At 37.2% G+C, this 14,873-nt stretch overlaps 1 protein-coding gene across 3 annotated transcripts in view; it reads right to left on the reverse strand.

Annotated features, from left to right (window-relative positions):
- Positions 1-806: 806 nt before the first annotated feature.
- Positions 807-14,873, reverse strand: part of LOC149572200 (Ribosomal L18p/L5e family protein) — a 107,554-nt gene continuing 93,487 nt past the window's right edge. Inside the window, exons 4-5 of one of the 3 annotated variants that reach the window (XM_089813466.1) lie at positions 10,037-10,117; positions 807-1,700 (exon numbers count right to left, since the gene is read on the reverse strand). In XM_089813466.1, the coding sequence (XP_089669592.1) occupies positions 10,040-10,117 (78 nt within the window). In that variant the 3' untranslated portion in view covers positions 807-1,700; positions 10,037-10,039. Of the gene's footprint in view, positions 1,701-10,036; positions 10,130-14,873 lie in introns of all 3 variants that reach the window. The other 2 variants (XM_089813465.1, XM_089813464.1) reach the window with 2 other exon arrangements.

A 14,873-nucleotide genomic window follows, 5' to 3' on the forward strand; every position in this document is an offset into this window, starting at 1 on the left:
AAATACCTTCACATCTAGATAGACTAATAGAACCAAACAATGGTTTTTTATCGTATGTTGTTTGATAACCATCATATAAAAATTAAACAAGCATGAAGTCGATAGAAGATAAAGAAAAACTTCACCAAGATTCTTATTTCAAATAAATTTGTGATAACTACGTCTCTGTGGCAACTTTTTAGAACACCAAGAACTCATAATACAACCTTAGTGACAAAATCAGAATTCGCAACACATTAATTACTATGCCTGTGTGATATTTATTTAGGATACCAACAACTCATATTACAACATTGAAAAAAGAACATGAATTTTGCAGGCAACTAGAATATTACAATTTTCCTTGTTCAATTAAATGCCTTATCACATGGAGGACTCCTTAAGCACTTTAACTTGATATTCATGCAAAGTCCAATACATTTGAAAGTTTTGTAGCTCGCAGTCTTAGTATGTATTACTGGAAGGATAACAATATTGATATTAGTTTACAAATTCGGACAACAAATTTTTGATTTGGAAGAACTTGGCAAATACTCGGCAATTTAAAAAGTATGGAAAACAAATAATTCTTTATTTACATATTTTCTTAGCAAAACTTAATTACAAGATGTATTAACTTCTATATTAACATCCAAAAAGAGAAAAGCATGGTTTTATAATAAAGAGTATGAAGAAGACATTTTAACCTGTGTTTTACCCACATGAGCATTCCAAATTTTAACCGTGTTTTTTATGTCTATAAATAGACAAACTAATAAAAGTTCATAAATAAATGGGAGAGTACTCCCAGAATTTTCGAAATATAATTGATACAACTTTTAACAGCATCTATGCAATTTAATTGAAAATTGAAACATCTCAATTTCTGTTACTATTTTTACCATCACAACAGTATATACACAGCCTTATAGACATCAGAACATTTTAGTTAGGTGAAATCTCTCGACCTTCTATGTTTACAAGTTATTCCCATCTGCAATTAAAGATCAAGAAGAAGAATCTAAATGATTATTCACAATTCTTCTCGAATCCAACCATATTCCCCAATAAAAGGTTGGATTCTTTAGAATTCTGGTTCTTTGTTCCACATGTTTCCAGAAGAGAATGGATGCTTTTATAGAGGGGTTTGTCTTGGAAGATAAGGTAAGCTGATCACAAGAAATATCATGAATGTTCAGGCATGTGCACTGAATTGTCAACTACTTAATGTGGCTACAAAAAGATCAAATCCACTAGCATGTAGTTGTCACGAATATAACTAGTCTGCAAACTACTCAAGGAAAGAAGTCAATAAAGAATGTTGAGATGAACACTAATCTATATATTTTGATTGCATGAACTCTCCAAGTCCAATTGAAAATGATAATGAGCGTTACCAAAAAAGAATCCTCATTAGCAATCAAGTCCTAGAAGATGAAAATAAAGAATGATAGTTCCCCCATAAAAAAACACCAAAATCATTCGTAAAAACTAATAATAAACGTTTGATTCCAATCAAGCCCTCCCTAAATTCCCAACCATACAATGACATAAAAACGTTCAGTTAAAAGCTAGAGTGGAAATCCATGATTGCGGATAGCTAATTCAAAAGCTTCCATTTTTTGCCCACGAGCATGTCCATTGCGATCAATGGATAATTGAGTGATATCTTGCTCCACACAAGCTTTAACTATTTCTTCTCCAACATGCTTTGCAGCTTCCTGAAATTTATTCAGAATTATTCAACATATTAGTAAGCTTCAATTTTTGGAAGAAAAACACGTGATGAATGCCTGAGAGTATACTGAAAGTTTTCATTTGTTTTCAAAACTCTAAACAAATTCATTATAGGAACGTGAAATCAGCAGAATTATATGCCAAATTTGTGTTACTTTGAGAGTCAAAGTCTAATTTGTTCTAGCATTCAAAGACAAAGTCCCCTAGGTGTCCCCAAGTCTCAGAGACGTTTTCAAAATGGAGACAGCTGAAAATATATTGGAGGTAACACTGATTAGAATCTATAGAAATTCATAAGGATTTATAATAAAATTATAAAATAATGATTAAAAATTTCCTGACATCTTCATTTCAAAATATTATTATTCTGGGATATTTTATAGTGACAACATATGAAACATCATGTGGTAATTATATATGTACAAAATCAAAACACAACCTTTCTTTGATTCTCTCCCTAAACTCATGTTTGTAGAATTTATGCTCTAGCCAGCCTATTGAACTCACCTATTTGGATATTTGTATTAATCAATATGTTTATGTCTGAGGTTTCCTATTTGTAATCTTATCTAATTCATACCAAACTAAAAAATCCTATATTATTAAGCTTTTCAATCGTGAAATAAAAATAAAATAGTTCTTAAACAATTCTAACAAATTTTTTTTAAAACTCTCAAATATATAAGATAACATAATTTATAACTAAAGGCAAAAGCCTACAACACAATGGTAACTTGTGAGCCTTTCATGTGGGAGATCTTGGGTTTGAGCCTAGTCAAGCTTAACACTTAATAATAATTAATTTCAACACAATAATAATTAATACACCTAGGCAAAAGCCTACAACACTATCGTAAATTGTGGGCCTCTTATATGAGAGGTCTTGGATTTGAGTCTACTTGAGCTTAACACATAATAATAATTAATCTCAACAAATAATGATATTAATAATAAATACTCCAGACTTTGGTCCATTACTGACAAAAAACAATTATAACTAAAATTGTTATCTGAATAAATTTCATAGTTTTATAAAACGGCGAAGCGAAGGAGGAAACCAGGGTTTCGCAGGAATGGCAGTAGGTAGTGATGGCAAGTTGGGAGGGGAGCTCGAAATGGGTTGTGGAAGCCATGGAAACCCCCGCAAAATCAAACTGGAAAATGGAGTGGTTTTTTGGACCGAAATGGGCAAGGAGCGAACCGTAGACAGGGGGAGGATTTGCAGTTTTTTAAGGACGACTAGGGGAATTCCCAAGGGAACTCGACAGGTAACAACTAAAAATGGGTGAGAAGGCAAGATAATCATCCTCCAAGTCATGTATCTCTTACGAAGGACACACCGACCACAATGGAGTCTAAGGCGGTTAATATCTGAATCGACACGGAAGAATGGAAATCGACAGTTAATATGTTGAGGGAAAGGGCTTTCTTCATGAAGTGGGCAGGAGGATAGCCATTTTTACCCAAAATGAGAAAGTGGGTAAATGACAACTAGGGGCTGGATGTTTCCATCAAAACCTTAACAAATGGTTTCTTCCTGATTATTATGGACTCAAGCAGGAGAAAACAAGGGTAATGTATAATGGACCCTTTCTGATGGAAGGAGTTGGCTTCTTTATTAAAGATTGGGTCCCAAACTTTAACCCTAAACAAGCCAAGGTGGAAGACGTCCCTATATGGATCAGATTGTATAATCTCCCTCATGAATACTAGAATATGGAAATTTTTTAGATGATAGGAGACAAGCTTGGCAAGTTTGTCAAGGCAAACGAAGCAATAGAACATAAAGATTTCAGCCAACATGCAAGGATTTGCATTATGTGAAAGTCACATCTGCTGCTCCCACATGCAATAGAACTTTGAACTACCAAAGGCTACTAGTGGCAAGTAATAGAGGTTGAGGAAGTGATAAGCCGATGTTAAAGCTATAAAGAATGGGGTCATGTGGCGGAAGATTGTATAGTAAAAGAATAAGGGCAAGGAAAAGGTAGTTGAAGGGCCAAAAGAAACATTGGTTTCCAAGGATCTGGGCCCATCAAAATCCTTCGCAATGGAGGACTTCGTGGCTGATGTAGAAAATGATGGGATCAGCATGGACCCTAATATGGCAAATGCAATTGAGAAGCCTCAGGGAAAGGAAGATGGCAGTAGGTTTGGAACCTAGGACACTGCGCCTCCAGAAGAGAACCCCATTTGTGACAAACACCAAGACTTCAACTTGAGGAGTATAGTTATGGCAGCGAAAGATCTCAGAAGGGCATTGGAGGGTAGGGTAGTAGAAGAAAGAGAAGCAGAGGATGACTCTCAGATGAGGGATTTGGAAAAGGAAATTCATATGGAGCTAATGGAATCAGAGTGCCATAAGAAACTTGAAGGAGAGGAAAGGGGATTAGATCTTTTTGCTTCTCCCTCAAGGCTGTTGGTACCTTATTTGGGAGGTATTCCAGAAATTGAAGAACTACTTGGAGAAGATGTAATAGCAGAACATTACGGGATTGGACTTACACATCGTCGCACAATCTCACAATTAAAGACAAAGGAGGTCAAGTCTTAGGGTGGGCCCCAAAAATCAAGAGGTAGGAAATCGACCCAGAGACTACTGGAGGATGCTAGAAACATGAAGGGATAGATCCGATTAAGATCTGGGAAGGACATTATCTCTCCTGGGCAGCCATGAAGTTCCTAACGTGGAATGTTAGGGGCTCCAATGCCCCTGGCAAAAGGCGTTTGATCAAGAGAGCTCTTGATCAAGCGAAAGTAGAAGTTGTGTGCATTCAAGAAACAAAGATGGAAGTAGAGGAAGTAGCTAGGGTTTTAGGAGTTAGAGAAAGGTGGTCAAGTTTCTTTGTGGAGGCTGTGGGGGCCTCGGGAGGTTTGGCCATTTTGTGGAATCCAAGATTTCTTAAAGGTGATTCTCTAATCAAATAGAGGAATTGGCAAGCTTTACGTTTCTCTTCATGTACTATAAATTTCTCGGGGGTTTTGACTAATGTGTATGGACCCACAAAATAAGAGGAGAAAAAAGTTGTTTGGGAGGAGATTGCCCTATTTTTAGCTACTTTGGGGAATGAATTAAAATTGGTAGTAGGAGACTTTAACGCCACTCTTTGTTTGGCAGATAAACGTGGGGGTGCTCAGTCCTTTGTATTACAATACAATCTGACTTTCAAAACTTTGTACAGATCAACCAGTTGTGGGAAGTACCTACCAAGGGGGACCATTTCACGTGGACGAATAGGAGAAAGGGATTCTCACATATTGTTGAGAAGTTGGATAGGACTTTTTTGGTAGGAGAATGGCAATCACTACTAGTCATTTTTTAAGGAAGAATACTAGGTTTTTCAGGCTCTGATCACTTCTTGGTGTCTCTAGTGGTTTAGCAGGATGGTATTCCCATTAGTGTCCTAAATTTGAAATGATGTGGTTCGAGGAAGGGTTTCAAGAAAAGGTGGTGGATAGGTGGAACAATGAGCCTACACTGGATGACAATATTGCCTTTCAATTGAGGCATCTTAAGCAAAAACTTAAGGAGTGGAACAGATTTCATTTTCGGAATATTTTTATTGTTAAAGCAGGTATAGAGGTGGATTTGGCTGCTCTAAACAACAAGGTTTTGGAGCATGGGATGGATGATGTAGACTATCAAACTGAACAAGATTTTATGGGCAAGTATGTAGAAACTTTGAAGAGGGAGGAGGTTTTCTTCAAATAGAAATCAAGAGAGAATTGGCTGAGGGTTGGGAATGGGAACACAATTTTTCCATAGCTCTTTGAGAATCAGGCGCAATGTTAACCACATTCTATCTATTGAGGATAAAAATAGGGTACTAGTGGAAAATATGGACAACATTAATAGAGAAGCAAGGGAATTTTTCTCAGAGTTATGGAGGGGGAAACAGGTTGATAGGAGAGATGCTCAGGATAAGGTCCTGGGAGTTATTCCCCGCATTGTTTCAGTTGAGGACAATAGGATGCTGACAAAGAAAATTAAGATGAGTGGACTGAAGGCTTTTGTTTTTGGCTTGGGAGGAGACAAGGCACCAGGGCCTGACAGTTTCCAGGCTTTTTTCTATCAGAAATTTTGGGAGCTCTTTAAGGAGGATTTGCTTCAAGTGGTGGAGGAATCGAGGAGGGAAGGCTTCATCCTAAAAGATTTCAACAACACACTGAAAGCACTCATCCTGAAGAAAGGACAACCGTCAAGGTATGATGATTTTAGGCCTATCTCTCTTTGCAATACAGTGTATAAAAGTATTACAAAGATAACTAAAAATAGGCTGAAAGTGCTATTAGCATCCATTATATCTCTGAAACAGAGTGGCTTCGTGCCCAATCGAAGCATAGTGGATGGCATCATTGTTGCTTATGAGACAATACATTTAGCCAGTAAAAGAAAGGACTAGAAAATAATGCTTAAATTGGATATCCATAAAGCGTATGATAGAGTTGATAGGGGTTTTCTTTTGGAGGATTTAAGAAAATTTGGATTTGGGGATGGATGGTTGAAGTGGATCAAGAGCATGATTTTGGACTTCAAAGCTTCAATTTTAGTGAATGGTAACCCCAAGGCTTTTTTTTGTACAAGTCGCAGAATTAGGCAGGGGAATCCAATCTCTCCTTTCTTGTTTATTCTCTTGGTGGAGGTTTTGGGATGATTAATCTTGAAGAAGAGAGTATCGAGGTCCTGGAAGGGAAGCTTGATTGCAAATGGGATAGAAGCTACCACTCACTCCCAGTTTGTGGATGTCACCTATTTCTTTGGCACGGCTTCAATGGTAGAGGCTAATATTATGAAACAGGTCTTAGATGAATATAGCATGGCGTCAGGTCAATCAGTTAATTGGGATAAATCTGAAATCTATTTCTTCAATACAGAATCGGGGTCGCAAAGGATTATTGCCATATTTTTTGGTGTGAGAATTGGGAAACTCCCAAGAAGATTCCTTGGCACACCATTGTTTGCAGGAGCAGGGAAGGGTCCAATATGGAAAAAATTGGTGGATGATTGTAGGAAGAGGATGGATAGCTGGAAAGGACACTGGCTAAAGCTGTCAAGAAGGATTACTATGCTCTAGTCAGTCATATCAGCCTTGCCAATCTATTCTATGGCTTGTTTTAAAATACCAAAGAAAGAAATCCTTTTGATTCAGCATAGCATGCGAAAATTTTTGTGGAATGGATCGCAGGAGGGAGGTAATTACCGCTAATGGCTTGGTCACAAGTGTGTTGTCCAAGAGGAGGTGGGGCTAGTGTTTGGGAGTAGCTGTTGTTAAACTTAGCCCTTAGCACCAAATTAGTTTGGCAGATGTATCCTACTGGAAGCCACCATTGGGTCAAGATACTGAGAGAAAAGTATTTGGATAGTATGGAGGACAAGCGCATTCTGACTACTGCAAACCCTCCACGTGGCTCAGCAATATGGAATTTCATGATGAGCTGTAGGGAGGTAGTCACTAATTTTTTGACATGGAAGATTGGGGATGGCACTAAGGCAGACTTTTGGAGGGACTCTTGGGTGGAGGTAAGAAATTGGACAGCACTAGGGTGTCTCAAAGTCTTATTGAAGCTACACAACAGCAATGGGGATCCAAAGTACGAGATTATATTGATGTGCAAAATTCATCAAAGGGTTTACCTGTGAGATGGAAGGAGGTTTCCTCCCTTACTCTCAATAATGAGGATCAGGAGCAGATGAAGCAAATCCTAAAGGAACAAGTGTTAGTTTCTTCCAATGTAAGGGATCGCCTAATTTTGTGTGGATCCAAAAGTGGTTGTTATACAATTAGAATCAGCTACCAATTGTTGGAAGGAAATCATAATAAAGTGGCCTAGGAACAGAACCTATGCTGGGACAGTACGTGCTTACCCAAGGCAAGGGCTTTCACATGGCTAGCAGGCAATGGAAAAATTCTAACTGGGGAAAGACTTAAGAGGATGGGTTTTCAAGGACCTTTTAGATGTCCTCTGTGTAGGAAAGCAGAAGAAACGATCGACCACCTTCTATTACATTGCAGCTTCTCCCGAGAGGCATGGGCGATGGTAAGATCAAAGTTAGAATGGGCAAGCCCATTGACAAAAACTCTAAAAGATTGACTGGAAGCTTGACCAAAAAAGAAAAAAGGACATGTCTTTGGAGCAGCTTGGAGTGTTATACCGGCGACAACACTTTGGGAGCTGTGGAAGGAAATGAATAGGAGAATATTCCAAGACGAGGACAGGATCTGTTTTGGACAGAGGCTAGAGTGAACCATTGCAGAAGTTTTATCATCTGCAGCCTCTTCTACAAGCTCTCAAGAAACTCCTTTTACAAGGCAAGATTCCAGGCTGCAATCAAGTTTCCTGACAATTAAATATCGACTTGTTAATGGGCTTGCAAGGGCTGATCCTAACTAAAGTAGAGAAAAGTGTAGTTGGCAACCACCAGAGGAGGGATGGATCAAAATAAATTTCAATGGGGCTACTCGATGAAACCTGGGTAAATCTAGATGTGGATGTATAGCACGAGACCACAAGGGAAATTCCTTAGCATTTGTGGCAAAATGCTTAGGGGATGGCACAACTAATGTGGCAGAATGTGAAGTAGCCAAGGAGGCTTTAGTTTTAGGATTAAAGCTTGGTATTTGGTGAGTGCATCTAGAAGGAGATTCAAAGGTTATTATCAATGGAATCAAGAAAGGGAAGATGGAGTCCTGGCACCTCAATAAACGCATTAGTCAGATTAAGTGTTTGTTGACAAAGTTTGAAGACTTTAGAATAACCCACGTCTATAAGGAGGCAAATAAGGTGGCAGATAAGCTGGCCAACTTGGGAGCAAATGCTTCATTTGGGAACCGGAATGATATATTTGAAGACCTTAGGCATCTCAATTTGGAATAATAACTATGGGTGATGGAGTGTCTTTTTTGTGTGTTTATACTTCCCCATTGTGTGCATACCTCTCAATCATGATTTTGAGCTCTCGGAAAGATGGGCAGTCATGAAGGATTAATCCCTTGCATGTGATAGAGGATATGAAATTATTAAACATCACCTCTCGAAGATTGTGTTTCCAAATCATTCGAGGGTGAGATTAAAGAAGGGAGAGGATTGTTTTCAGCAGGGAACTTTGCTTGGAAACCAGAGATGGAGGCCGATTTTGCATTGGAATCAGATAGTCTGACACAGTCGTATGAAGGGTGGATCACAGCGAGGAGATTGAAGAATATTTTCCTGTTTGATGATAAGGAATTTATGAGTGGCATCCATGAGATTTTCGGGCCAGAATATCTGGACACTTATTGGAGAAGGCCCAATTTGGACATTGCTTCTCTCTTTATGGCTCTGGCTCTGTTAGTTGGCGAGACAAAGGAAGAAGCCCGTAGGGTTGTGGTAGCTTGCATGGACCCACAATGGCTATTCGGGATTGATGATGTAATTGACAAAGCCATGCTGGGTGTTATCTTGGAAATGGGGCAAGAACCGTGGAGGCTAATTGGGGGGGGGGGGTTTCTTCAGTTCAACCTCTAGTTATATGGTCTTCTGCATCTCCACAAGGGGTGCATTTGCCAAAAGCTGCAGAAGGTTGGAGGAAGGTGGTAACTTTTTTTGGAGGAAACGATTTGGCTCAACGAGGTGAGGAGGGGTTTGATGAAGATGACGCCTTGTAAGAGCGTGAGGATGCCAGGGGACCCGTTGAGATATCAGTTGGCAAGGGAAGGAAGGGAAGCTTCAGAGGAGACCTTGGCGGCTGGAGCATGGATTGATGTGTTGTTGGAAGAGAATGCGGGCACAATTTCAACTGGTTGGAAGCGGATGCAGGCACAAATGCAAGGGCATACTGTGCTCTATGGAGGATGACCGAGCAATTCCAAATTTCACCAAAGAGGACACAGCAAAATGATTCAAGGAATCCTGAGTATTTGGTGGGTTTTTTGGGATCCTATTTTGTCTGGTTGTTTGTGGGAAAGGAAGGTTAGGAGGGCTTGTGTGTTTATGGCCACTTTATACTATGGCATATCTTTGTAAGCATTATCTTTATTTACTTAATACAAAAAACTTGTTACCTATCAAAACAAATTATAGTTTTATGACATTCATTTCTACTTTCCATGGCAGTACCAAGATAGAGAGCATGTACGTAGAAACCACAACACAACCTAAATATGTTTCTTTAAATAAATTGTCAAAATAATTCTTATAGAAATAAAAATAATATACATAAATTGAAATAATTATAAATTGGTTCTAAAGTGAAAATAAAATAATTATAAATAAATTAAATAACTTTTAAATAAAAATAATAAAATAGTTAGAGTAAAACAAATTATTCTTTTATAATTACCTTTTATGTCCATCCCTTCAAAAGCTGAATTTGACTATGTAATGCAATGTCTATGATGGTGTGACAAATCATCTCCCAAATCTGTGTGCAAAGCTTATTTTGGCCATCCCATTATAAACCATAAAAATGAAAACATATATATGACTAATTACATGACGGGTAGGAGGGTTTCCAAACAAATTGAATTTGTAAAGCCATAACAAATTGAAAATTGACAATAATATTTTGCCTCCTATTTGAATTGAAGTTCGGATCATCATGAAAATGCCACACAAAAGATAGAGTTGCAAGGATTTGTTAGTTGTCCATTGGAAATGATTTTGAGGAAAAGAAAAATTTTAATTTTTTAAATTGAAAAAATCACCCACAATTTCAAACTGTCAGTTGTAAAAAAGAGGCATATTTGACCCACCAACTTCAAGATTGAGAGGAATTCATAAAATCATAGCGACAAACAATAAAAGGAGAAGTCAAAGAGCCCTTGGTCTACTGGTGAAGTTTAAAGGCTCACAAAGAGCCCACCAAGGATCAAGTCTTGTTGAGTGCAAGGCCCCCGACATCTAAAACAGATGAGGTCGGGATCGTGCCCTGAGAAAATTTGGTGGAATGGATACCCCTTAGTCCTTGGTTCTTAACAAAAGAGACTAGGCAAAATATGCTGAACCTCCATCAAAACAATAAAAGGAGAAACCATTGACCCAAATTATTCTGAAAGAGCTTCAAAAATCGTAGAAAATGAACTTAAGATAGGGATCTCTAATCTATAACATTTCAATTACAATTTGTAGTGTCATAAATTGTAAATCCTTTACAATTTCACACTTTTTTGCCCCTTTATTGTAGTGCATAGTTGGCAAAATCGCATTTTAATCTGCAATTAGATACAAATCACCGAGTTTATTTGCTGGGCAAGTTTCTCATGGAAAAAATCACGGATTCAAAAAATCAGCCGGCCCTAAAAATTGGTCAATTTTTTCCCAATAAAATTTTTAGGGGTTTGGCGAGTTGTTGGCTTTGGTGAGTTTTCCTCCTTCTAGATCATCTTGAACCTAATTGAGCCTTATCTCATCCAAATTATTGTCATATGCTCATAAGATGACCTGATCCTATGTTGCGAGTTTTAATGCTCTATAACTTTCTTTATTTTGTCCCTACCTAGGTGGACTATGGCACTTAGCTCCCTAGTCCCTCAAATAAGGACACAAATTTGAACGTCTGCAAATGTCAGTCCCCGCCACTGGTGATCTGATCCCAATATTTTCATATTACCATTGGGAGTCAATTTAGATATGAGAATACCTTCAAAAACCTATATAATGTGATCATTTATCATTCATAAAGTCTAACTCAAGAAGCTATTATCACAATTCAAGAGTTCCTTTATCAAGAGAAAATCTAAGTAGTATCAAGCTACAAAAATTTATCTTCGAGTATGTTTTCATGAGAGATTTTGCTATCAATTGTCATGTTACTTGTTACTCCATCAACACCTGGAAGACTTATCTAGTGAACAAATTATCACCACTATTATCAAATCCTAAAGTGATACCATTTCATTTCAGAATTTCACTTCTGATTTAGCCTCTACCCTACTATATGTAAGCTTTCTTTTTCATCATCAGTGTTTTAGTGGAGATGGTAACACCAACATGGGGTTTGACTCAGGCAAGCGCCTATACAAAACTATTTTTCCCTATTTTATGTGCACACATTTGATCAAGACTTTTAGGTTGAATTTTGGAAAGAAGGATCTACAGAGCATCTTAAACCAAAATACAAAGCCTCAACTGAAGAAGACACCTCTAGGTCTAAGGCCTAGCTCACTAGACAAGCACTTTCAGCTCCAAATTTCAGTAACAGGTTATTTGCATCTTGTTGGCCAACTGTGTCATTGATATCAAAATTACACAGAGTCTATAGAGTCTTATGTTCCTGCTGTACAGAGAGTATGTGAAGAGTGCTCAGCAGTAAATACTTCTCACGTTTTTTCTGAACGAGATGTGAATGATACATGATTTGTTGAGATATTCTGAAACTGTGGTGTGTGTGTGTGTGTGTAGAAGTCAATAAACTATCAGTGGCAATGCTCATAAAATTGACAGAAGATAGTAGTACGAGGAATTGAATTACTTCAGAGAAGAAAAGACCTCTTACCAGAAGAAACGTACAAACAGAAACATGCAGAGAGTTTATATATAAGCATACAAAGCAAACCTATCCTCTTGTTTGAGCATACTGAATATGATGGTTATGAGTGTCACAATAAAGAAATGTGCTTAAGTCTGAATGTATTGAAGATTTTGTGCATGCTGTGCAATGTTCAACTTATGAAAGTGCCATTATTTAGGTGACCACTGATGTTTTTGATTGAGGCACATATCAGAGTTGATGAAGGATGATGTTGGAGACCACGAGTATTAATGTTATCATATTCATGGTTGAGCAGAATTGCATTTTATTGATCATTATATGTGGCTGAAGCTCTTTGTATGCTGGAAAGGGATTTTTGTTAGTACAGAGCCAATATATTTATTTTGTTCCTTGATGTTATCGGACAAACAATCAACAAAACAGGTCCCAATAAAAGACCAAATGATGGTGAGTCAGATTGACGAGTATCTGTTTGATGTAGACGATAATGGTTTAGAAATTGCAAACGCAGATATGAGACTACGAAAACAAATGTGATTTTGTTCAAATCTCATTAAAGCTTATTACTAGTAACTGGGTGGTGTTTGCAATTAAACAAAATTAGTTTACAACACTGTTTATATTTGTTAAAAGTATCGAGCTGTCAAACACCCAGACAGGTCCCAATAATTTATTAATACCTGTATTGAATTCAGTAAAACATCTTAATGTATCAGAATATTGAAAGTTGAAATGTGACAGGATTGCAGTTCTAAATGTTTTAGGAGTTGGTGCTCTAGACAGAAGGATTTGTGAGACTGGATTAGGACAGTAGCTCCTACCAGTCTCTATATTGGTGGTTTTCTCCCGCATTGGGTTTCCCCGTCAGATCTTCTGCATTGTCTTTTAATTACTTTTGATGTTGGACTTATATTAAATGAGATACTCACGAACATAGGTTGATCAGCAAAAGTAAATTAGTATAGTAGTGTATTCGTGTTGTACAATTGGTATCAGAGCCGGTTCTTGCCACAAGACCCAATAAATCTAAGTCACTTCCAGATCCATACTTCTATGTTTGCTTCTAGTTTTGTATCGTTCTACTTATGCTAACTATTGTCAGTTTTCTATCATTTTACCTAATCATTAGACATTCATATCCAATCAAATCAAATCAAAAAGAGGAAATAATCATACGTAGCATTTAGCTCCCCTTAAGCACTTATGTTGGATCTTGTTGGCTATGATTTGGATCATAGTTTAGGTCTCTAGGCTAGGACTCCATTTCAATGGATTTCATTTTGGTGAACCTGACTCTTCTTACAATTTTGTAACTTCTGATTTAGGTTTTTGATTCTGAGTTATTTTCAATTTAATTTTCAGATTTAGAAATGTTCACTTCTTAAATATATCATTTGTGCACCCAAATTACATGAATCTTCATAAAAAGGAATCTCAAATATGTTTCTAGCATGCTCTTCTTTCACATGTTTCACACTTGTTTTCTTAAAAGCTTCGACAGATATATTATTTTCCACATCTTTTTTCCAAAAAGCTTTGGAAGATGCTTTGAAATTTGTAATATATGACCTAAAAGCTTTAGTCTATGTCTTGCAAGTTGTGACATATACTTTGATAGATATTTCATCTTAGACCTTTGATTCCACCTTAATAGATAACGAAGAGGTCAAAGGTTGCCCCTCTTTCGAAGTTTCTCACTAATGAGGACAGTTTGGTGCAAGATATTATTTAGACTTCTCACAATGATCTCTCTCTTAAAGATGAAGCATTGGAAAATGATGTTAATGCTTCTCCTAAAATGTACCTCCCTCATGAGAATAATTTGGTGCAAGAGGATAATATCATTGATGCTATTGCTAGTGACACCTTACCATCTATTCACTTTAATAACCTCCCATATAGAGATGAAGCATTCATGAATTATGCTTGTCATTGTCCTAAAATTTGTCCTGCTTTTAAGTACACATGGTCCAAGAGAATGATGTCACTAGCAACGTTTCCAATGTTCTCTCTTCTAAAGATTAAACTTCAGTGAATTATAGGCCTAATCAAAGTCAAGTCAATACAATTCATGTTTTTCATCATACAAATGACCATGTGAAACCCCAAATTGTTGTTCATCTTTGTCAAGATGCCCCTCAACCTCAAAACAAACCAATGATTATTGTCAAAGGTGGTTAAAAGCCTACTCTACCTCCACATTATTTCTTGAACTTGACAAAACAACTCACACAAAGTAATAGGATGGATTATTGTCAAAGGTGGTAAAAAGCCAACCCTATGTTCAAATCATTTCTTAAACTTGACAAGTCAACTTGTTGGTTCCTAAAATCACAGATTGAAAATCCAAGAGTTTTGCACTTCTCCAAATGATTTCTCATCAGCTTTGTCCAACGAATTGAAATGATCACTTGATCAAATTCCTCTGCACTATAGCCTTTGTTAAACCAAGATGGGTAAACCTCTACCCCAAACCCAATCTGTTGGTTGGAGGCTTTTGTATAGCAGATTTAATACTTCATTGACCTCTCAAGATGGCGATCCTTGACTTGGATCTATTGTAATTCTCACAACACTTATAAAACTTTGCGAATCAATTGCTTAAATGAAAAAGTGCTTTGTAGATAATTACTTTAAATAAAAGATAAGTTTTCCATGTAGATAAGTTGTGAATTGTAAAAATGAT

Source organism: Cupressus sempervirens, chromosome 2 (genome assembly GCF_028749045.1).
Source record: "Cupressus sempervirens isolate cs-2001-9-10 chromosome 2, ASM2874904v1, whole genome shotgun sequence".
NCBI lineage: Eukaryota > Viridiplantae > Streptophyta > Pinopsida > Cupressales > Cupressaceae > Cupressus > Cupressus sempervirens.